Here is a 21927-nt window from a genome sequence, read left to right as displayed (position 1 = left end):
ATATTTATACACATATATATGTCTGCGTTACACATAAGTATGTGTATACATATATATTTATAGTTATGTTTTTCTTTCCTATGTAAAAATGCATATATATGGATATGTATATATGTGTATGTGAGTGTATGTATATATAGATATCTTCCTTCCATCAACCAATGGAAGAGGGTTAACACTGGAAGGGTTGTGACCTTGGCCTAGGTGTTCTCTGGCCTACATGTTTTCTGCAGTTCACAGATCAGACTCAGCTAAGAATCATCTACTGCCACCACTTCCAGCCACTGGAGGAATGAGTGCCTCAGTACTGAAACAGGAACTGGGGTGGTGTATCTTGCCCACTACATGTAAGACTAACTCAGATCTTCATCCTGCTCTTGGCCCAGGCAGCAAATCTGACCATTCCAACGAATCCCTCCCTTCTAATAGTAACTGGCTCAGGGTTTGAGCCCATCACTCACTACCAGCCAGTAAGATCCACTGTGGGGACTTTTGCTGAAACCAGTAGGAAGAGCTATACTTGCTACTGCGCTCCTTAGGCTTGGCTAATGAAAGCATGAAGCTTGCCTTCACAGCACTGACAGCCTATCTACCACTGAAGAAAATAAAGCCAAGGCGCAGAGAAAGCAAAGCCAAGAGATGGAGAAGAGTCTGAAGCTATTGTTTAGGTAATTAAATCCACCAGTTTAAAGTCCATGAACCTTTCAATTATAGAAGCCAAAATATTACATTTTGCATTACTCAATTTGTGGGTTCTGACAAATGTAATTAATGGTATCCAAGAATAATGATATTCATAATACATTAGGTGAAAAAAAACCTCCAAATTTACATATAGTAGTGATCCCAGTCTTAGAACGTGCACATTAAAGAAAATGCAGGAAAACAGAAACTGGTCATAAGTAAATAGCGAGGGAAACTAATTTAATTTTATTCAATATATTTCACGAAGACAGCGGGGGCTGAGACAGTTTTACCCTACTTCCTTGACCCTTAGACCGGCTGGTAGGTTTTCCATGAGGCAGGAACAGGTTTATAGGTTAGCCTGTCACTATTTCATGGAATCCTACAAATTGTCGCCCACTTCCCTCGGGATAGTCTTCTCATGGCCCCTTATTTCTCCAATTCATTTCACACCGTGGCTCCAGACGCGGGGAATCAGCTCACCAGGAACCTTTGCCCCTTGAGGAGTGCACACCCACGCGACTCTCGCTCCCTCTAGGAGCCCTAGCTTCGCTGCGGAGATGGGCGCTGCTCTGCGCGCCCTGCCACGGGCCTCCGGTCCCAGCCCAGGTCCCAGGCACAGACGAGACGCAGGTGCCACGTAGGTTTTCATTGCAGGAGGGGTTCAGAGCACCGGCAGCCAGCCGGCACCATTAACTGCTCCTCGCCTGCGGCTGCGGGACCCCGGGCTGTCGAAGCCGGGCGGCGGGGCGGGGCGGGCGCAGCTGCTTCCCCGCCCCGGGGCGGCGCCTGACTGGGGCCCGCGGCTCAGCCCAGTCTGGCTCAGCCGCCCTCGGAGCCAGCGCCGCCGCCGCCATGTCTTCCGGGGCCAGCGTGAGCGCCCTGCAGCGCCTGGTGGAGCAGCTCAAGCTGGAGGCCAGCGTGGAGAGGATCAAGGTGCGGCCCGCCCAGAGGCGCGCTCCCCTCGGCGCCCGGAGACCCGGGCTCCAGTCCTCCACCGAGGGGCGTGAGAGGGGGCGGCCTGAGGCCGCGGCGGAAATGGCTGCTGACCCGGGCCCAGGCGCCAGCAGGGCGGGCGCTGGGGGCGGCGGAGGGCTCGGGAGACGCGGGGCTGCGGGCCGGGAGTGCGCGCAGGGCCCTGCAGGACCCAGCGACCTGGGGAGGAGGCCGGGTCCGTGGCGGCCCCGCGACACGGGCTTGGCCCCGCGGGCGTGGCACGGCTCTGGGGTTCCCCGTGGGCGCTTCCAATCTGGAAGGCTAGCCCTGGTCCTTGCAGCGTGGAAAGCGACTTGGCGGGGACCCACGATGCGGGCGACACGTTGGCGGCCTGGACTCGGCTGGTGAAGGAAGATGGAGTCTGGCGATGGGGAGGCGCGGAATGAATAGGACCTAGTGATGCTTGGATAGGATGAGAGCGTGAGGGAGGGGAAAGGGTGCTCAGGTTTCTGATGCGGTGACGGGATGGATGGATGGAGCTGCCTTGGCTGAGGTGGAGAGGAGGGGGAAGGAGTTTGGAAGAAACGAATTCCGTTTTGGATAAGCGGACTTTGCGGGGATATCCATGAGGTGTTCAGTTGTGGACTGAAGCTCAGAGCGCAAGGCTGAAAGAGGTCATTAAAATGTGTAGGAGTGAGAAAAAAAAAATGCATTGCATGAAGAGCAGTGACCAGGGAGTGCGACCAAGGTCCAAACAGACAATTGAGGAAGAAGCAAGAGAAAGCAAGAAAGGGATTTTCAAACATGTGGCACTAGTTACTTGTGCAATGTTTCATTGGCTAAGAAGCGTCTGTTGTGTTTGGCAACCTTCTTCGTTAGACCTATGGATATGTTTGAACCAGCAAATACCAAACACTCTCACAATAATTTACAGCTCCATCCACAATCAGCAAGAATCTACTTAACCTTAAATCTAGGCTGGGCTTATGATTTGCTTTGACCAACATGTAACAGAAATAATTGGCAAGCTCCAAGAGTGTTTGGTATTTGCTATTTTGATAGACTCAGTTCCCTGCACCTGGACATGGGCTATTCCAGGGAATAGAGTGATTGTAGTGGGGATGATAATAAACATTAGTACATAAAATGATTTCAGATAATAAGTCTACTTGAAAATAAATCTGAGCTTGGTTCAACCATATGGTACTACTTATCTTGGCTGGACTCTCTCATGTATCTGCAGTCAGATGGAGAGTTGGCCCCTGTCTGCATAAACTTGGGTGGCCTTATTCACTTGTCCTGAGGTGGGCCGGTGGGGCCACCTGGTGGTTCTCTTCCCCAAGACTTCTAACAAGGCTAGGTTGGGCCCATTCAGGGTGAGGGTGGTCTCAGGGGCTCAACTATGGCAAAAGCGGTAGCTGCAAATATTCTTAAAGAGTTGATTTGGAGCTTGCCAATTATTTCTGTTACATGTTGGTCAAAGCAAATCATAAGCCCAGCCTAGATTTAAGGGTAAGTAGATTCTTGCTGATTGTGGAAGGAGCTGTAAATTATTGTGAGAGTGTTTGGTATTTGCTACAAATGTATTACTAATTGTTTGCACTACTCTAAGTGCTTTACTTAACCATCACATCAACCTAAGGGAAGTGGGTTACTGTTGCTAAATATATTTCACAAAGGAGAAAATTGGAACTGAAAAATTAAGTAACTTACCCAAGATCACATGTGTAAGTGATAGGGCTGAATTTGAGCCCAGACGTCTGGTTCTAGAGATTGAATTCTTAACCAATAACGTATATTTCCCCTAAAAGTCTAGTGGACAATTGAGGAGGAAGCAAGAGAAAGCAAGAAAGGGATTTTCAAACATGTAGCATTAGTACTTGTGCAATGTTTTGTTGGTTAAGAACGTCTGTTGTGTGTTTGGCAACCTTCTTCATTAGACCTATGGATATGTTTGAACCAGCGCCATTTTGATAGCCTCAGTAGAGACTCACTTTTCTGGAGTAGACTGGGTAAGAGTCCAGCTTTGCAAACATTAATTTGCTGTCATGGCAAACTTGAATATATCATATATATGCTTTACATAATGAAAATTCATACAAGGAACACTAGAGAGCTATTTCTTTGCCAATTCAGTCTCTGTTAAGAATAGAATTAGGGGCTGGGGTTGTGGCTCTGTGGTAGAGTGCTCGCCTAGCATGCACGAGGCACTGGGTTCGATCCTCAGCACCACATAAATGTAAAATAAAGATATTATGTCCACCTAAAACAAAAATAAATATTAAAAAAAGAATAGAATTAGATTTCTATTTTTTTAAAAGGTATTCTTTTTTTTTTAATATTTATTTTTTAGTTTTCGGCGGACACAACATCATTGTTTGTATGTGGTGCTGAGGATCCAACCCGGGCTGCACACATGCCAGGCGAGTGCACTACCGCTTGAGCCACATCCCCAGCCCCAGAATTAGATTTCTAAATGAACCTTCGGCTACAGCTTTTTCTTACCTTTGCTGGATAAGCAACTAAGTAAAAAATATCCTAAATTAAAGTTTTTAGAAATTTCGACCTTTCCTCTTTGGAATTGGGTTATTGGAATCAGCGAAAAAGACACTTGGAGATTGCAAAAAGCTTGACCTTTATCAGCTTTGGTGATCATATTCAGGATATCAGATGACATTGGACCGCATCTGGCTGTGAGCAGTGCATCATGTTGCTGTGCCTTGGTTTCAGGTCTCTCAGGCTGCGGCAGAGCTTCAGCAGTACTGCATGCAGAATGCCTGTAAGGATGCTCTGCTGGTCGGAGTTCCAGCCGGAAGCAACCCCTTCCGAGAGCCCAGATCCTGCATTTTACTCTGAAGACTTGTAAGTAATGATACACCATGCCATCTTGGGGCTACGACATTATCACTAGGCTTCCCAAAGGATTTGGGCAACTAGGGTTTGAATATCTACTATTCTTGGGGGAATTAACATAAAAGACCAGGAGAATGTACAAATTTCCATGAAGAGTGACTCTAGTTTGTAGACTAGAGTGAGTCTGCCTGTAGACTCTATCTAATTAAGACAAACTCAATTCTTTCTTTGGCACTAACTCATGAGATGCCAGTATCCTTATATAATTAAGTTCTTTAAATGAGTTGACTAGTAGTGATTTCTTGACCTTAATCTCCACCCTCTAACCTTACATCATCCTCAGAGTTGTGATTGCTACTTTATAGACTTACAATTCTTGGAACTAAGGACTCCTCAGATGGAGAGACTTGTTCCTACCATGAGCTATGATCTCTTTCCTGAAAACTCTCATATCTTTGTGTTTTAATGGAAGGAAGAAAGATAGTTACTGGGGTAAAGTGTGAATAGGGTTAAGAGAGCTTTAAAAATCGAGAGTGAAATGAAAACATCTCTCTGGTAGCATATTAGAGATTTCATGAGTTTGAATTCTTTGTATTGAGGTCTTATTCACATTTTCATTATTATTATTTTCTTTTTAAATATTTTTTAGATGTTAATGGATTTTTTACTTTATTTATTTATATGTGGTGCTAAGGATCGAACCCAGGGCCTCACACATGCCAGGCAAGCACTCTACCACTGAACCGCGACTCCAGCTCCTTCATTATTATTTTTTAAGAGGAAAAGGACCTAGATTTAGTCTTTTGGGGCTAACATATTTCAAATGATATGTTCTACATGATGTTTATACTGTAAGTAATGATCTTAAGTTCTTTTTTGTAAATTTGTAAAAGGAATTGTTCACATGTAAAAGAAGGAAGTAGGGGCTGGGGTGGTAGAGCACTTGCCTAGCATATGTGAGGCACTAGGTTTGATCCTCAGCAACACATATAAATAAAATAAATAAATAAAGTTATTGTGTCCATCTATAACTGAAAAAATATACATATATATAAAAGAAGGAAGTAATTCTATTATCAGGATCCTTGTACCTCTTAATGGAAAATATACATATTCAGGATATTAAAATAGCTGTCTTGTGTTAGCATAGTATTTTTCTTTTGACAAAGTACTTGTATAGCTATTATTTATCCAGTGATGTGGTTAGGATGTTGATTGTGTTTACCTGTTACTTTCTACTTTGTGAATACTAAATTGCCCTATGAAATGATGAATAGTTATAAATAAACCTTACTAAAGTGAAAACCAATCAAACTCTTTTTCTAATAGGGAAGAAGTTTGTTGAGAAATGCCTTCGAGCACAAAGTTATGAATGACTGACTCCAAGTCTCAAGAAAACACTTTTCTTTAGCCAGATGACTGAGATATTTCAGACCTTTCCAGTGTCCTGATCTTACAGCCAAAATTCTACAGAAATTAATGATTTTCTACTCAAACAAGGAAACTGAGAGAAGAAATAGAATTGTTTTAAGTAATAATGGCTTGGTTCTCCTGAAGAAGTGCTTTGTATTAAGATTAAAAACCTTACCACCAAATATACCAAAATACACCTCTTTAATAAGTGAGTTACTGGTGTTGCTATACCTAGAATATCATGTGTGTTTTATTAACTGGATGTTTACATTTTAGGAAGGAAAACACTTTTGTTTATTAAAAAAAAAAATGGAGTATTTGTAATTTGTTGTTCCTAAGATTTTTATACTATAATAAATTTTGTTCTATCATAAATTTACAATTACTAAATGAAGACAAGAAAGTATAAAATTGTGGGGGAAGAATAGACTTTACTAATCAAATGATGCCTTGATTTTTTTCTAAATAAGAAGATTGTTTTATTTAACACAAGAGGTGTTGTTTAGAAAGATTCATGTTATGATATATATTAGGTTGTCCCATTTTATGTATGAAGCAGATTTGATCTCTTTTTAAGTTCCTTTACTTTATAGTTGTGGTTGCACTTTTAAAAAGATACTACATTATTTCATGCCTTTAAAAAAATGTTTAAAGTAGGACCTACATACAGAACATTGCAAATGATTAAAAACAAAGTAATGTGAAAATATTATGACCTAAAAGAATTCTTCATGTCACAAGTGTTTGACTTTGATGATGTGCCTTTGATTTAATTTGGGATACTTTTAGAAGGATACTTAGTATTTGTAATAATCTTTGAAGATCTTGGAAATAAATTCTCTATAATTCATCATTTTCTATGACAGCAACATTTGTGTCTGATATTTTTCTTTTAGTCATGGATTTCTATTTGCTTGTGAGAATAGTGCTTTAAGTGGGAGGTAAAAATTTTGTAAGTCCTTGTAGAATTTTATAAACATTCTAAAAAGTGTATATGTATATATAAAAAAATCTTTTTTTTTTTTTAACCAGCATTATTCTTTTTTAAAATTTTTTATTTGTTTTAATTAGTTATACATGACTGTATTATGCACGTATATACTTTGATATATCGCACATAGATGGGGTATTATTTCTTATTTTTCTGAGTATACATATTGTAGAATCATTGGTCATACAGTCACATATATACATAAAGTAATAATGTCTGCTTCATTCTACTATCATTTTTTTTTTTTGAGAGAGAGAGAGAGTGAAAGAGAATTTTAATATTTATTTTTTAGTTTTCTCTGTGGACACAACATCTTTGTTTTTGTATGTGGTGCTGAGGATCGAACCTAGGCCGCATGCATGCCAGGCGAGCGCGCTACCGCTTGAGTCACATCCCCAGCCCTCATTCTACTATCATTCTTATCCCCACATCCCCTGCCTTCCCCTCCTTTCACTTCCCTCTACCTAGTCTAAGGTAATGCTATTCTTTTTTTTTTTTTCAATACAATACTTAATATACATATATACCACAATTTTTTATATCTGTTTGTATATAAAGTATGTTGACACCCAATTCGTGTCTTCATACATGTACTTTGGATAATGATGTCTATCATATTCTACCATCCTTGCTAATCCCCTGCCCCCTCCTTTTCCCTCCCACCCCTCTGCCCTATCTAGAATTCATCTATTCCTCTCATGCTCCCCCTCCCTACCCCACTATGAGTCAGCCTCCTTATATCAGAGAAAATATTAGGTATTTGTTTTTTGGGGGATTGGCTGACTTCACTTAGCATTATCTTCTCCAATGCCATCCATTTTCCTGCAAATGCTATGGTTTTGTTCTTTTTTAAATATATTTTTTAATTACAGATTTTTAAAATTTTTTTTTCATTTGTTCTAATTAGTTATACATGACAGAATGCAGTTTGACACCTCATATATAAAAGGAGTATAACTTCTCATTCTTCTGGTTGTACATGATGTAGAGTTAGAAAAATAATTACTTACAACATTTGCTCTTTGAAATAACTATGTATAAACCAATAAATAAATAAGTGGAAATATCTTTGAGAATAGGTAGTGTTACAGTAGTGAAAGTAGAAGCCATTAGATGGGATCTCCCTTAACTTTTAGCCACTAAACTTCCAGATCTGAGTGACCTGAATCCCTTCCATTGCATCATAATTCAGATATCCCTTGGTTTTTCAGATAACCCCTAGTTTTTCTCTATATCTTTAAAATTTAATACTATTAATTTCCCTTTCTCTCCTTCATCTTTAACTATTTCATCCTTCCTATCATTATTTAAACATGTTCTACTCTCTGTCTTTACAGAATAGAAAAATCTCCATCAAAATAAAATTCTGTCTTTGATTCTGCTTTCCCCTTCAGCAAAAACTTGATGCTATATACATCTCACTTATGGATATAGATGAAAATGTCCTAAATATAAATTAATCAAATTAGTAATCTATCAAAAAATATAGCACTGACAAGGCTAGTTATATAAGGAAATCTATCAATGTAATTCATTTCATGAACAGTATAAAGAAGGGAATTCATGCTAGAAATCCAGTGGTTAATTCTCTTTCCTCCTCTCATTTGATCTGTCAGTAGCAATTGACACAATCCATGGTTCCATCTGGAAACATCTTCATTTGGCTTCCATGACATCACAATCTCCTGAATTTTCCTCCTACTTCACTGGTTGCTCCTTTTCAATCTTCCTTCATCTTCCCTCCATTTTTCTCAAATATCATCACAGGTCTTTGCCCTTGAACTTTTTCTATTTTTAAAAATTTAAAAATAGAATTTACTGCCTTGGTAATGTGATTCAGTTTTGTAGTTTTCATTACTACCTATACCTGATATCTTTCAAATTTTTACTTCCCACATTTATATATCCTATTGAACTTGAGACTTTTATAATTCAAATGCCTTCCACTTGGAAGTCTAGTAAGTATTTCAAATTTAATTTGCCCCCAAATCAGCTCCTGATCTTCTCTCTAAATCATACTCTCATAGTCTCCCCAATGTCTGTAAATGACAGTATCATTCTAGCTTCTCAGGCCAAAAACCTTGGTGTATCCCTGAGTCCTCTCTCTTATGTCATATATCTAAACTAGCAGCTATACCTGCAGAATATACCCACCTGTATACAGAATGACAGACTTTGTATTTATTCTCATCCTAATGCCCACTGTTAAAAGTTTGATATCTCTTCATATATTTTTTGGTGCCCAAACTGAAGTCAACATAAAAGGCCATTTGTGAGAGAATGCTTAAATATATTGGGGCATGATATATAAAGCAGTTGCTAAGAAGGATATACATATAGTCAGAGCTGCCAGAACATGAAATATACATTCCAAAAATTCAGCAAGTTATGTGAAATCACAAAAATCAGGGCTTATGGGAAAATGGAGCACTCAAAATTTCATCAGTGACAAAAAAGATAGGAATCCAGTCAAAATAATAGCTCAGTTTTATGTGTTAATGGTTAAGGAAAACATAATTGTAATAAATATGACTCTTTGTCTTGGGAAAAAACTGATGTTGTTTGTGGACCTGTGGGTCCCACTCTCCTCCTGGCTAGCATGCCTATCTCCTATGCCTACAACCCTTTCTGCTCAAGGAAAAGAACGAAATGTGTGTGTGTGTGTAGAAACAGGAAGAGAGAAATAGTAAAGAACTGAGAGGAAAGGAGAGAGGTGAAGAAAGGGAGGGTGTGGGGCTGCCCAGCCAAGTTATAAATCTGTGTTATTGTGAGGTGGTAGAAAGAGGGTTATCTAGTCAAAGTTGAAGCACCAGATGTGGCACTGAGCTACTTTTGGTGTGGCTCAATGACCTTATAGAGTGTGTGATGTGAACATTTTTGTATTCCCACCTAGCTCAGCTGGGTATAATATTTGAGTTCCCTAGTGTTTTTTGGTGAACAAAATCATGCATCAGAAAATTTGATATTTGTGTATACTCAAATTGTTCCCTAATGTATCTATCATTTTGGAACAAATTTGAATTTCTAAAGATATCTTTAAAAAAAAAAAAAATGGAGTTGCACAACATTCTGCCTGATGATCTGCCTCACCTCCAGCCCTGAGGAATGCAGCTGGTTGTCTATGAACTAAGACCTCTGGGCCCCTAGATAAACTTTTCTTCCTCTAAAATTGTTCTTGTCAGGTGATTTAGTCACACCAGCAAAAAACTTACTAAAACATGAACTTCTCTTCTTGATCCAAAGGGTAAGACTGTGATAGGGACTTATTAAAAGGTTCATGATGGTTAAGTGAATCTGGAAGACATTTACTTACAAAGATGCAAACTATAAGAAAGAATATATGTTATGAAAATTTAATACACAAACACTGAGAACATCTAAAAATAAGTAAATTGTCTTTAGTGTATAAGCAAATCTAACTAGTTTCGTTACAGAATTGTCAGAATTGTCACAGAATATGGGATATAACACTGTTCTTTCCCTCTTTCAAAAAAACTTCAGCCGGGTTTGCCCATCCATTCTTCCAGGGACTTTTTCATACATTAGACGTCGTTTTTTGAGTGGTGATGGTTGTGAGCACATTAAACCTGTTAAAAGAGGAAAATGAAAACTATTTTATTGCATATAATAGTAAAGTGTAGCTATTTTTTTTCCAGCAGCACAAGTGGATCCCTGTCTGTCATCTATCTACACTGTTAACAATTTCCAAATGGGGAAAATAATAACAATTAAAAATTACATTTTAGGAGCTGGGGTTGTATCTCAGTGGCAGAGCACTTGTGAAGCACTAGGTTGAATCCTCAGCACCACAAATAAATAAATAAATAAAATAAAGATATTATGTCCATCTATAACTAATTTTTTTTAAAATTACATTTTAATATACATACACCTACCTAATGGCTCAGTATCAAAAATTAGTATGCATATTCCTTGTGCAGATAGAACTCCTTGAATTTCAATGTCTTCTTCTCTGAAATTATACTATCTATGATCTCTAAGGTCTCTGCTGGTTCCTAATTTATTTATTTATTTATCTATTTATTTATTTGCAGTGCTGGGGATTGAACTCAGGGTCTTGTGCACTGCTAGGCAAACACTCTACTATTAAGCCACATCCCCAGCCCTGGTTCTAATATTTTTAAGTAAAATCTAATCCGAAATGATTTTGGAAGGAGCTCAGGAAGGGTACTCTAATTCCTGAAGGTTTCCAGTATGTTCCCATGAATTAGAAAACTACTTATAAGTTTACCCTGATGGACTCTGAACCTTAAATAAAGATGTACCCTGGTCTCTGTGTACCTTGAGAGAATCTATCTGTATTATAATTAATGTGTAGTTCATTTAAAACAAGAATTTGACATACCTTCTTTGTATTTCTTTTCTTTTTTTAAAAAAATGTATTTTTTTAGTTGTAGTTGGACACAATACCTTTATTTTAATTTTTTATGTGGTGCTGAGGATTGAACCCAGGGTCTCGCACACGCTAGGTGAGCGTTCTACTGCTGAGCCACAATCCCAGCTATGTATTTATTTTCTATGATCAAAAGTTTTAATTTTCTCTTTGACTCAAAAGTTACTGGAGAATTTCAATGTAGTAATTAAAATAAGAAAATTATTAAAATTTGGATATGGTTTTATCTTTTTAATTAAATAAGAGTGGTTTTATCAACTATTGGATAGTGTTACCTGCTAAAGTATCCTTGACTTCTACATAAGATGAAGATTCAAGTTGCCTTTTCTGTCCTAAAGATTTTCCAGCTCTTTGGTAGAAATAAAGGCTATTAAATTCTTTATTCACATTAGAATCAGAAGCACAGAATAAATCAAAACTGGAAACAGGTGGTGATTCTCTCCATAAAGTCTTTTTAGTCACAGCATTTGAACTTTCACATGTGAAGCCTTCTAATTCATCTGATAGACATTTTTGCTGATTAGTGAATAAATTATCTTTCTGAGTATACCATTTGTCATGGGTAGTCTGCTCTGCTCCATATTTTAAGTTGAATGAGTGATTCTGTTTTTCATATACATTTCTCTGTAAGTTCCAACGAGGAGACAGTTGAGAGTCCTCCAGTGAAAGGACTGGAGCAGATACTTCTTTATATGAGGTTCCTTTGACTTCACGTGCTCCCTTTTTTTGGTAATTTATAAAATTAGGGGCAACTTGTCTCTGAGTATCAATTGGTGATATTGTAGTTTCACAATTTATTTGTGTTAGGCCCAAAGAAAAGACATCTGACTTGGAATCTTTCTGGTTTGGAAAGGAGTAAAGAGCTGTTTTATTTGATTCTATATTATCTGGACAAGGATTATTCTGCACTATGTTGGGGCTACAACTGGAGCCTTTCCAATAGTTGGTCTGATTGTAAGAAGTCACAGATGGCAAAATATCTGGCATTTCTCTTAGTTCCATAAGAGAAGAGTTATAATTTGAAGTGGTATTTGTGTCTTCTTGCACTCTCTCTCTTAAGTCTGTATATGGGTAATATTCATTATATTCTTGAATTACAGAGTCTGAAGAGACCAAAGATGAACTCTGAGGAATAAAGGTACTAGTCTGATGACTCTCTTCCAGAGGTGATGAAATTTGAGGTGATTTTGTTGTGGAGGAAGAACTAATCTTGAATAAGGAAGTAATGCTACAAAAATGCTAAAATATTTTAAAAAATAATCAATACAACGTAATATAAACATCATCCTAGTAAACATAAATAACAATTCTAATCTCTGTGTAGAGAAGGAAAAATATAATTATTATATTCATAGATACTTCATTGATCCTTGCTATCAGGAACATACATTAATTAGGCTTCATTAAAAGAAAACAAAATTTGCATTCATTTTCTAATCACTTAAAATTTTTTAATAGACTATTTTCTAGAGAAGTTTTAGGTTCACAGCAACAATAGAATTTTTAGTTACACAAGTTATACATGAATACTATTTTCTTGGTAAGACTTTTAAAATATTACCAATAAGGCTCAAGTTCTCTTTACTGCTATAATGAAGGATGTCATGATTTTTGGAAGAGGTAATATAAATATATAAGTAATTGAATATTTGTGGACCTAATGCTATTTCAAAATGAAATAATGTGATAAATTATTGAAGTATTATAAAAGTCTTATGATGTGATTAATAGCTAATGAAAATCTATATGAAAGTTAAATAAATTATTTCTTTGCTATGTGAAGTTCAAAACAAAGTCAGATACCTTAATTTTAAAACTCCTGTGGTAAAAATAGATACTTATGTGGAAAGGAAATAAACTCATATAAGAATATGCATCTCAAATAACTAACCTTTAACACTTTTTCTGGAACTTCGGGTAGGAGGTCCTGAAGTTGACATGCAGTTGCTAATAATAACCAATGCAGTGAAGGCCCTTTATTTAACATAAGCTGAGCCACCAATGGGTTAATACATGGAAAATCAAGTAAGTACATTTCTTCCTAAGAAAGAATTTAAGGCACGATTAGCCAGCAATCTTTTGAAAGTGACCCATTTTATTCTACTCACTCCAGCAGATTAAAATTTTGTTATTGAATGTACTACTGAATTTGAGACACCTGGGAAAAAAAGGTATCAAGAAGGAAATTCAGGTAACATGTATTTATATTTTGCTTTGCAAATGTGTAAGCCATAAAAATAAACCTTAGATGGTGAAACTTCAAGCCAGGATTTATCCAACCATTCACAAGGATCTTTCTTTGAGGTCATCAAACTGTGGTCAGCAATTTGTCGAATTATTAATGCAGTCTCTTCTACTCCTGGGGCAATTATAAGCTAGAAATATATTTTTAATGTGTTAGATTATAGGAAATACTAGGAATCAAAATGCACCATCCACAAATAATTTGTGATTAAAAGAGAATTTTTCAAACAGTAGATTCTTAATTTTAATACCATTTTAGATATACTTTATTAATATATCTGTGCAGTCCAGGTCATTTAATTTGTGAGGAGGGTCAATTTTCTTTCCTTCCTTAAATATCATTTCCTGGTATTTTCTAATTTTTGGAATAAAATTGCTTTTCACTTCCATTAATAAAGTCTTTAAAAACATGTTTAGTGTTATGTTTCATCTTTATTGCAAAAAGAGAAATTTGAATATCACTAGAAATATTTGATATTTTGCTTTTTTAAAAGTAAACCTAATAGTTCTCAACTAAAAACAAGAATTTTAAACATAAAAGAGGAGGAAAGGAAAAGGGAAAATATAAGGGAATGATATTGACCAAATTACATTGTTATTTCATGTGCATGTGCAAATTTGTAATAACAAATTCCACCATTATATATAATTATAATGCACCAATAAAATATGGAAAAAGAATATATATAAGAAAGAATTTTTAAAATAGAGTGCAGTATTTGTTAAAAACCAAAGTTAAAAATAAAGATACTTATAAATGGGGGCTGGGGTTGTAGCTCAGTGGTGGAGCATTTGTCTTGCAAGTGTGAGGCTCTGGGTTCCATCCTCAGCACCACATAAAAATAAATAAAGGTATTGTGTCCATCAATGTATTATCCTATTCATACGTTATAAAGATATCCATTACACAACATATAGACATTTTTGATCAAGCAATATTGTTCTTCATATCATGCCAAGTTTTAAGAGAAATCTAAATAGCAATTAAGAAATGAAATATGATTTGATTTTAAGTTCACTAAACTAACTGTTTTTAAAACAGAAGTTTAGGTGATAAACCTATAAATTGGAAGCTGGTTTTTTTTTTTTTTTTTACTTTTAAGCAGCTTTTAATTTGCCTATTTATAGTCACTTGAGTTCAAGTTGAGTTCAAGTTTTGTTTATGAAAAATGCTTATGAGCAAAAATATAGGAATATAATACCTTTACATCCAGTTCTTCAGATTTAAGCCCAGAGGAAACCAAAGCTGCATAAATCAGTGCTAGGTGATGAAGTGTCTTTTCTGTAAGATGGTACCTAAAAATAATTATATTACTATACTTCTGCTCATTTGACATCTGATGTGTTTTTCAAAAATTCTGTTTTCCACATTACATAGTTTTAATAGAATAACCTGGCTAGGCCATTACTAGTGTGACAGACTTGTGGGGATGCTGAGGATATGTGTTGGGAGGAGAAGTCTGGGGTGAAGGAAGAAATCTAACTCATCCATTTATTGGCTCCAAATATTTAAAAAATGGGCAAATGACTTGAATGGGCACTTCTCAAATGAAGAACTACAAATGGTCAACAAATATATAAAAAAATGCCCAACAAGTTTAGCCCTTAGGGAAATGCAAGTCAAAACCACATTGAGATTCCATCTCCCCCAACACCCCCAATTAGAATGGCTATTATTAAAAAAATAATTAAAAAATTTAAAAAATAATAACAAAGCAAGGATGTGAAAAAAAAAAGGATACACTGTAAATTAGTACAGTCACTATGGAGAACAATATGGAGGTTCCTCAAAAAACTAAAAGTAGAACTACCATATGATCCAGCTATATCACTCTTGGGTATATTTCTGAAGGAAATGAAGTCCACATACAAAAGAGATACCTGCATCCTGTGTTTATCATAATTTTACTCACAATAGCTAAGGTATGGAACCAGGAGCCCGTCAAGAGATGAGTGAATAAAGAAAATATGATTTTATTCAGTCATAAAGAATTGAAATTCTCTCATCTGCAGGAAAATGGATGGAACTGGAGGACATCATGTTGAGCAAAAATAAGTCAGACATAGAAAGACAAGTATTGCATGTTTTCTCTCTACTACAGAAACTAAAAAAAAGAAAAAGAAAAAAAAAAGCAGAAGAGGAACTAGGGCCTAAGAAGGGAGTTGGGGGAGGGGTCTATAAAAGAGGAAGACAAAAGGTGAAAGTGAGTGTGGCAGTGATCAATGCACAATATAAGCATGTCTGGAAACATCATAGAAAGACTGGCTCACTGTACCTAATCTTTGTACAAACAGTTTGATTTCTCTTTCCTTTTTAGAATCTGGAGCTTTGACATGTCAAAACCCTGGGCACATTGTCTTTTCTGCTAGACAAAAGGTTATGGTTGTCATAACTTTTTGTTGAGGAAATCAAGCACATATGAGAAAACTAGGAGAAGATTTCTTTAGATTGTGCCCTCTGAACTTTTCTTGCTTATTTTGCATTATGAGGCTTTGTAAGCTTGTACTACAATAAATTATAACATCATATAATCATACTCATAGCAAACCATCAAACCTTGGGTGTTCTCAAATATACCCCTGACTCTTCCTCAAACAGGAACTGATAGCATGAACTACTAAAATAATCCAAACCATTTCTACTGTATTTTCATTTTCCCTCATTTGGTCAGTTGATTAAGACATTTCCTAAATGTTCCAATCAGCTAAAAATATAGAACTGAGATATCTATCTAGAAGCTTGAGAAATAATTACATTTTATAATAATACATCATTGTGAATAAATTATAACTCTTTATATTGTGAATATCAAGCTATCTTAGAAGATCACATAATTGCAGGATTTATTAGTGACATGTGGGAAGGAGAGGATAATTTACACAGTATATCTAGCATGTATCATCTCCAAAATTCAAATTTGTTTTCCTCTGATTCTCCATCTTGAGAATTCCTGACTTAAAGCAAACTAGATGTATTAGATATGGAAAATGACAAATCCTAAAAGTAGTGAAACCTGGGAAAAGGTGAGTGAAAAGGAAAGCCATACACTGAGATCATTGATTCTTTCCCAATAGATTCTTTCCCAGTGATAAAACGAACCCTGGGGAAGAGGTGTCTATCAAACCTGGAAAGGCAGTCTCTGGGAAGAGGCCAAAGCATTAATCCTTCTGTAAACAAATCCTTTCCAGATACCAACCACTAACCCCAGGTCCTCCATCAGATCCAGTAAGATAAATCCCAGAAACTGACCACTGACTCTAGACTCCCTCCCATTTCACACGAAAACTGATCCCTTCACTGATTGATAGAACAAACTCCAAATTTCTGGGTGCCCAAAGAAAATTGATATGCTCACTAGACCACCTCTCAGAATAATCTATGCAAGCCCAGGCCCTTTCTTTGTTAAGGGGCTCATTTTCCACCAGGAAAGTGGGTCCCACCACCGTGTCATTTCAGTTCCTGCATCCCATGCTGCTGTGTGAAACTTCCTTCCTGAATAAAGCGCTGAGCTGATTTGTTTAGTTTGTGTTCCTCCTGTTCTTTTTTTGTACTAACAAGGTGAGCAAGATTTGCATAGCTATCTCTATTAAAAGAAAATGACTGCCTGTAATCCCAATGGCTCAGGAGGCTAAGGCAGGAAGATTATGAGTTCAAAGCTAGCCTCAGCAATTCAGTGAGGGCCTAAGAAACTCATTGAGACCCTGTCTCTAAATTAAATACAAAAAAGGGCTGGGTAAAAAAGGAGGGGGTGGTGTGGGGGTGGGGAGACCGCTGGGGATGCGCCTCAGAGGTTAAGTGTCCTTGAGTTCAATTCTCAGATTAAAAAAAAAAAAAAAGATTGAGTAATAAGAAATATAAACATGATTTTTGGATGAAATGTTTACTTACTCTGAATTTAATATTTCTTTGGTATATAATATGATCCAACAATAGCTGTACTGGAACGATAATGCCATCAATCTCATAATGATATTGTCTGATGCCTTCTCGTAATTCAATTCTTCTAGGTTCTATCAGAAAATAAAGATTCATTAGGTTGAATAGTTGTTACAAAATTGGTGTTGTCATATTTCAAGAACATATGATATAGCTGGGCCTGGTAGCGCACACATGTAATCCCAGCAGCTCCAGAGGCTGAGACAGGAGGATCATCAGTTCAAAGCTAGCCTCAGCAAAAGCAAGGCACTAAGCAACTCAAGTGAAAACCTGTCTCTAAATAAAATACAAAATAGGGCTGAGAATGTGGCTCAGAGACGGAGTGCCCCTGAGTTTAATCCCTGGTAGAACATATGATATATAAATGTAACTCAAAAAGAGGCACAGCTATGGGCTCCCATTTCATGGAAAAATTAAAATCACACTGAAAGTAGCAGGGATAGTTGTAGTTGACATAAAATAACTAATGAGAGTTTCAGCAAGAAAGGTTCATGAATCTGCCAAGGTCGTAGTTATGAAGAAAGAAGCATATAGAGGGCCGTTGTATTAGAAATATCTTTTGTGGACTGAGATCTGGGCACTCTAAAGATAATGGACAATATGTTTAAAAACTATGAGATAACTGCACTGCATACTTACTCAAGGGAAATGAGAAGGCAGCAGTTAATAGACTTCCTAGGAATTCTTATCTAAGGGTCTGGAATTCCCTTTTCCTTTAACATGAGTAATTTTTGAGAGGGTGAGTAATTCAGAAATTGTCCTTCAGACAATATTCAACTGTGAATTCAAACAGTTTTGCCAGATGGAAAAGTAATTGTTTAAGAATTTAAATATACATGACACAATATCTTTTAAAAATCTAACAGAATTGTTTTTCTATCATATAATTCTTATATTGTAATCTTTCCTCATCAAGACTGTACCTTAATGTATTTGCCAATGAAATTATACTGTCCATCAAACCTGACTTCTGTTCCACACCCCTACCCTATTAAATCAATTTCTTTCCAATTGGTATTCCAGTCAAGCACACATAAAGTGAGAGTCAGCCAATGATTTATACATCTTAAATTCCAAACTATATGTATGTTTGAAGAAAATTTCTCTTTAAAAAACAACTTGCTTAGAGGCAATCCCTATTTTCCAGAGGAAATGCCATGTTACCAATAATCAATTAATATACTACCCTCTTGTAAGAATCACAGTGGCTAGGATTTCTTTTTTAAAGCTTCCTATGCTATAATTATCTTAAATGTATTTAAAAACAGGTCAATATATGATATTAAAGATTTTATATTTACTTTTTTCTTAAATTTATATTAAAAATTATAAAGTATTGAAGAAGTTTGGTAATAGTAAATTTCTATAGTAATAATTTAGCACTTGTGGCCCATTTGCAAAATGTAGAAGAAATCACTAATAGATTAAGAGTTTTTTCCTATAAAATATAATAATAAACTGCACAGTTATATGTATCTTAGTATTTTTTTACATGGTTTGTGTTATTTACTGCATACTTTTACCTGTAAAATTATGGCAGTCTGTTCATCAATTGTCACCACTACATAACTTTCTTTGGTTCCAAAGAGTTTCAATGACTCACTGCAAGGTCTCTCCATGAGTGTGATATTGTAGCTATAAAATACAGTATTCTTTGGTGAAGAAATGGCTAAGAAAAATTCTTCAAGAGAAGTTTTTATTGTCCTCTTGCATATTACATTATTTAAATTACTGTGCTTTTTGTTTCACACATCAATTTATTTTACTTGATAAATTTTAGGAAGGAAATTATGATTTATTCAGCATATAAAACAAATTAGTTGAGATACATTCTGCCTTAGATATTTATGGCACACAATACTATTACAAATGTCTTGAACAAGTTAGTCTAGCTCTTTAGGTAATAATTCATGAAATGAAACTCTTATGTTGTGAGACTAAAACATTTTCCATTTATCAGAATGTTCTTTTATTTTTCCTTTAAACTGGCCTACATTTTTAGGGTAGGTGGCTGCTATTATTGAACCCAGGGCCTCATATATGTTAAGCATGGCTCTACTTCTGAGTTATATCCCCAGCTATTACCTACACTTTAACTACCTTTTATAAGTTTATGCTGTTCTATGAATACCCAACAGCCTAAGATATCAAAACAAAAGCATGGAACATTGATCTATATTTTAAATAACTCAATTATCTTTCCTTGATATGCAGCCCAAGGTTCAACATTTCTATGACAACTTCTGTGCTGTGATAGAATTGAAGATCTAAAAAAAAATTTATTTAGAACTTCATAGCCTGTTTCCCAGGTAGTACTTAAATTCCCCAGACAAGAATACTTTCTTAATGTTGTCAATGACCCAAAGATCTGAACATCCCATTCACAGAATAATAATATGTTTATATTTGCTGGTAATAAAAGAAATAAGAGTAAAATGTAAATTTATTTATTTATTTATTTATTTTTTTCTCCAAATATTTTTTTTTTAAATTGGTTGTTCAAAACATTACAAAACTCATGATATATCATCTTTCAAATGTAAATTTAAGTAACAATTAAATTTTACTTTTTGTCAACAAAATTGGTAAATATTACCAAAAAAGACAATATTCAATAATTAGAGGGTATAGTCTTAGAGCAGATATATAAATAAACTCTGAAAAACTATTCTTATATGATATAATTCCAGGTTTAGATCAGATATAGAGCTACATATAGAGCATAATAATTGGCCTATCAATATAAACACATACACGTTTGCTTAAGTTATGAACTTACTTAGATTCTAGCAGCTGAAGTAGTTCTGGAGTATTAAGAATTCCTTCAGATGCAAAAAACACATATGGAATCTGGATTTCAAGAAGAAAACCACCAAATCTATCTGGCAAGATGCTTCCTAAATAAGAGAAAATGCATATGTATTTCTTTTTTTGCCTTCTCATACCCCAGCTCTTTCTATTTTTTCTGAATATTAAAATAATGAATTTTATGTATAAGGAGTACTATAAAAATAATATTCATCATAAACTATAAGAAATCTGAATAAAGATCTGAAGAAGAAAATAAAAGACAATGTTATCCTTCTACCTAGGAATAAGAGTTAGTAGAGCTAGTTTACTAAAACTATTATATACTAAAAATAATTTAGTATATATTTCTAGATGTTTCTCTATGTATTTATTTGCCTATACTCATACAAGTATACTCGATTAAAAAAAACAAGGAAAAATTGGCTGATTGTCTATCTGAAATGCCAAAACCTTCACTATTCACGTAAGTATATGTTGGACATTTACTGTATAAGTATATGGTGGTTTATATCAAATTTTTAGATTATGTACAATAAACATAGGAAAAACATTTTACAAACCTATAGATATACCCTAAAGATAAATGGGCAAAGGACTTAAATGGGAAATTAATAAAAGAATGTCTAGATAAGATCAACTCACATATAAAAAGAGAAGTAATCAAAGGCTTTTAAATTTACATAACTATAAAATATTTTCTGCCAGCTTATTTTCTTTCCATAGGTTATAAACAGAAAACAGAAAGTTTCCATTCTAATGGAGCAAAAAAGGATATTGATTTATATTCTTACTCTTTAAAACTGTTTCTGGAAGAATCACTTTAAAGGCCATATAAGGAATATTCAATATTTTGCAGTGTTTAGACCAACAAGAGTGTTCTACATAATTGTATTCCATCACAACTGAGAAATTGCTCCAGGGAAAATTTGCTCCAATATTTTTATTATGTACAATCACACAGGAACTTGCACTGAAGACAAAAGAAAGCCAAGAAAATGAGATTATACTGTATCATTATTTAAGAGGAATGCTAAAAATGATTATTTTCTGGCTATCTTCTAATCTATACCTACTCAAGATAGGCATTTTCTGTTCATTTCTTCTTTAGTTATATTAATCTCTTATTTTTCTTTTGTTGATCATACTTCTTATGCCAGAATACATAAAACTATAGATTATTTCCCACCTAAAACATGATCCTGATTTTATTCCTTGGTACTATCAACATGAAAATCAATCTCAGAAATCAATATGAGAAATTGATCTCATTTTCAATCAAAAGTAAGTTTTTAAACATATTTTTAGTTGTAAATGAACATAATACCTTTATTTATTTATTTTTATGTGGTGCTGAGGATCGAACCCAGTGCCTCACACATTCTAGGCAAGTGCTCTACCACTGAACTACAACCCCAGCCCCAAAAGTAAGGTTTTAATCTTTGAAAATCTACATAATATTTTAACAACTCTGAAATGGGGATTTTTTCTCAATTGGCTTCATAAATGTTTTAACAACAAAAATATAGACACTTAAATATCACAAGTTTAGCTTTTGCATCTTCAAAGTTCATATATCAGCATCTACTTAATTAAAATTGTCTACTACTGCTTTCTGTTTAGAGCAACCTAGAAGTTAAAAAAAAA

General features: G+C 35.5%; 2 protein-coding genes across 3 annotated transcripts in view; one reads left to right on the top strand and one right to left on the bottom strand.

The window, feature by feature from the left end:
- Positions 1-1513: 1513 nt before the first annotated feature.
- Gng10 (G protein subunit gamma 10) lies at positions 1514-6389 on the top strand. Of its 2 annotated transcripts, XR_013090355.1 has the most exons (4): positions 1514-1620; positions 4351-4482; positions 5168-5324; positions 5803-6389. XR_013090355.1 is itself a non-coding variant. In XM_076845682.1 (3 exons), the coding sequence occupies exons 1-2, from the start codon at positions 1540-1542 to the stop codon at positions 4474-4476; spliced, it is 207 nt and encodes a 68-aa protein (XP_076701797.1). In that variant the 5' UTR covers positions 1514-1539; the 3' UTR covers positions 4477-4482; positions 5803-6389. The 2 variants fall into 2 exon arrangements, 1 of the variants encoding a protein (XP_076701797.1); XM_076845682.1 differs by lacking the exon at positions 5168-5324.
- A 3974-nt stretch (positions 6390-10363) lies between these two features.
- The window catches only part of Shoc1 (shortage in chiasmata 1), a 62559-nt gene continuing 50995 nt past the window's right edge, over positions 10364-21927 (bottom strand). The window contains exons 19-27 of the mRNA XM_076843185.1: positions 21075-21253; positions 20252-20369; positions 18996-19107; positions 17425-17546; positions 14738-14831; positions 13535-13666; positions 13183-13332; positions 11567-12530; positions 10364-10464 (exon numbers count right to left, since the gene is read on the bottom strand). Coding sequence (XP_076699300.1) covers positions 10364-10464; positions 11567-12530; positions 13183-13332; positions 13535-13666; positions 14738-14831; positions 17425-17546; positions 18996-19107; positions 20252-20369; positions 21075-21253 — 1972 coding nt within the window. The remainder of the gene's footprint in view (positions 10465-11566; positions 12531-13182; positions 13333-13534; positions 13667-14737; positions 14832-17424; positions 17547-18995; positions 19108-20251; positions 20370-21074; positions 21254-21927) is intronic.

This window comes from Callospermophilus lateralis, chromosome 2 (genome assembly GCF_048772815.1).
Source record: "Callospermophilus lateralis isolate mCalLat2 chromosome 2, mCalLat2.hap1, whole genome shotgun sequence".
NCBI classification, from domain to species: domain Eukaryota; kingdom Metazoa; phylum Chordata; class Mammalia; order Rodentia; family Sciuridae; genus Callospermophilus; species Callospermophilus lateralis.
Note: the sequence above shows the minus strand (reverse complement) of the source record. Positions and strands in the feature narration are given on the sequence as shown.

Excerpts from the sequence above, each read along its gene's own strand:
- Gng10 (XM_076845682.1), top strand. The coding sequence starts at position 1,540 with ATGTCTTCCGGGGCCAGCGTGAGCGCCCTGCAGCGCCTGGTGGAGCAG. Across the intron at positions 1,621-4,350 it reads CCAGCGTGGAGAGGATCAAG|GTCTCTCAGGCTGCGGCAGA; the intron begins GTGCGGCCCGCC and ends CCTTGGTTTCAG.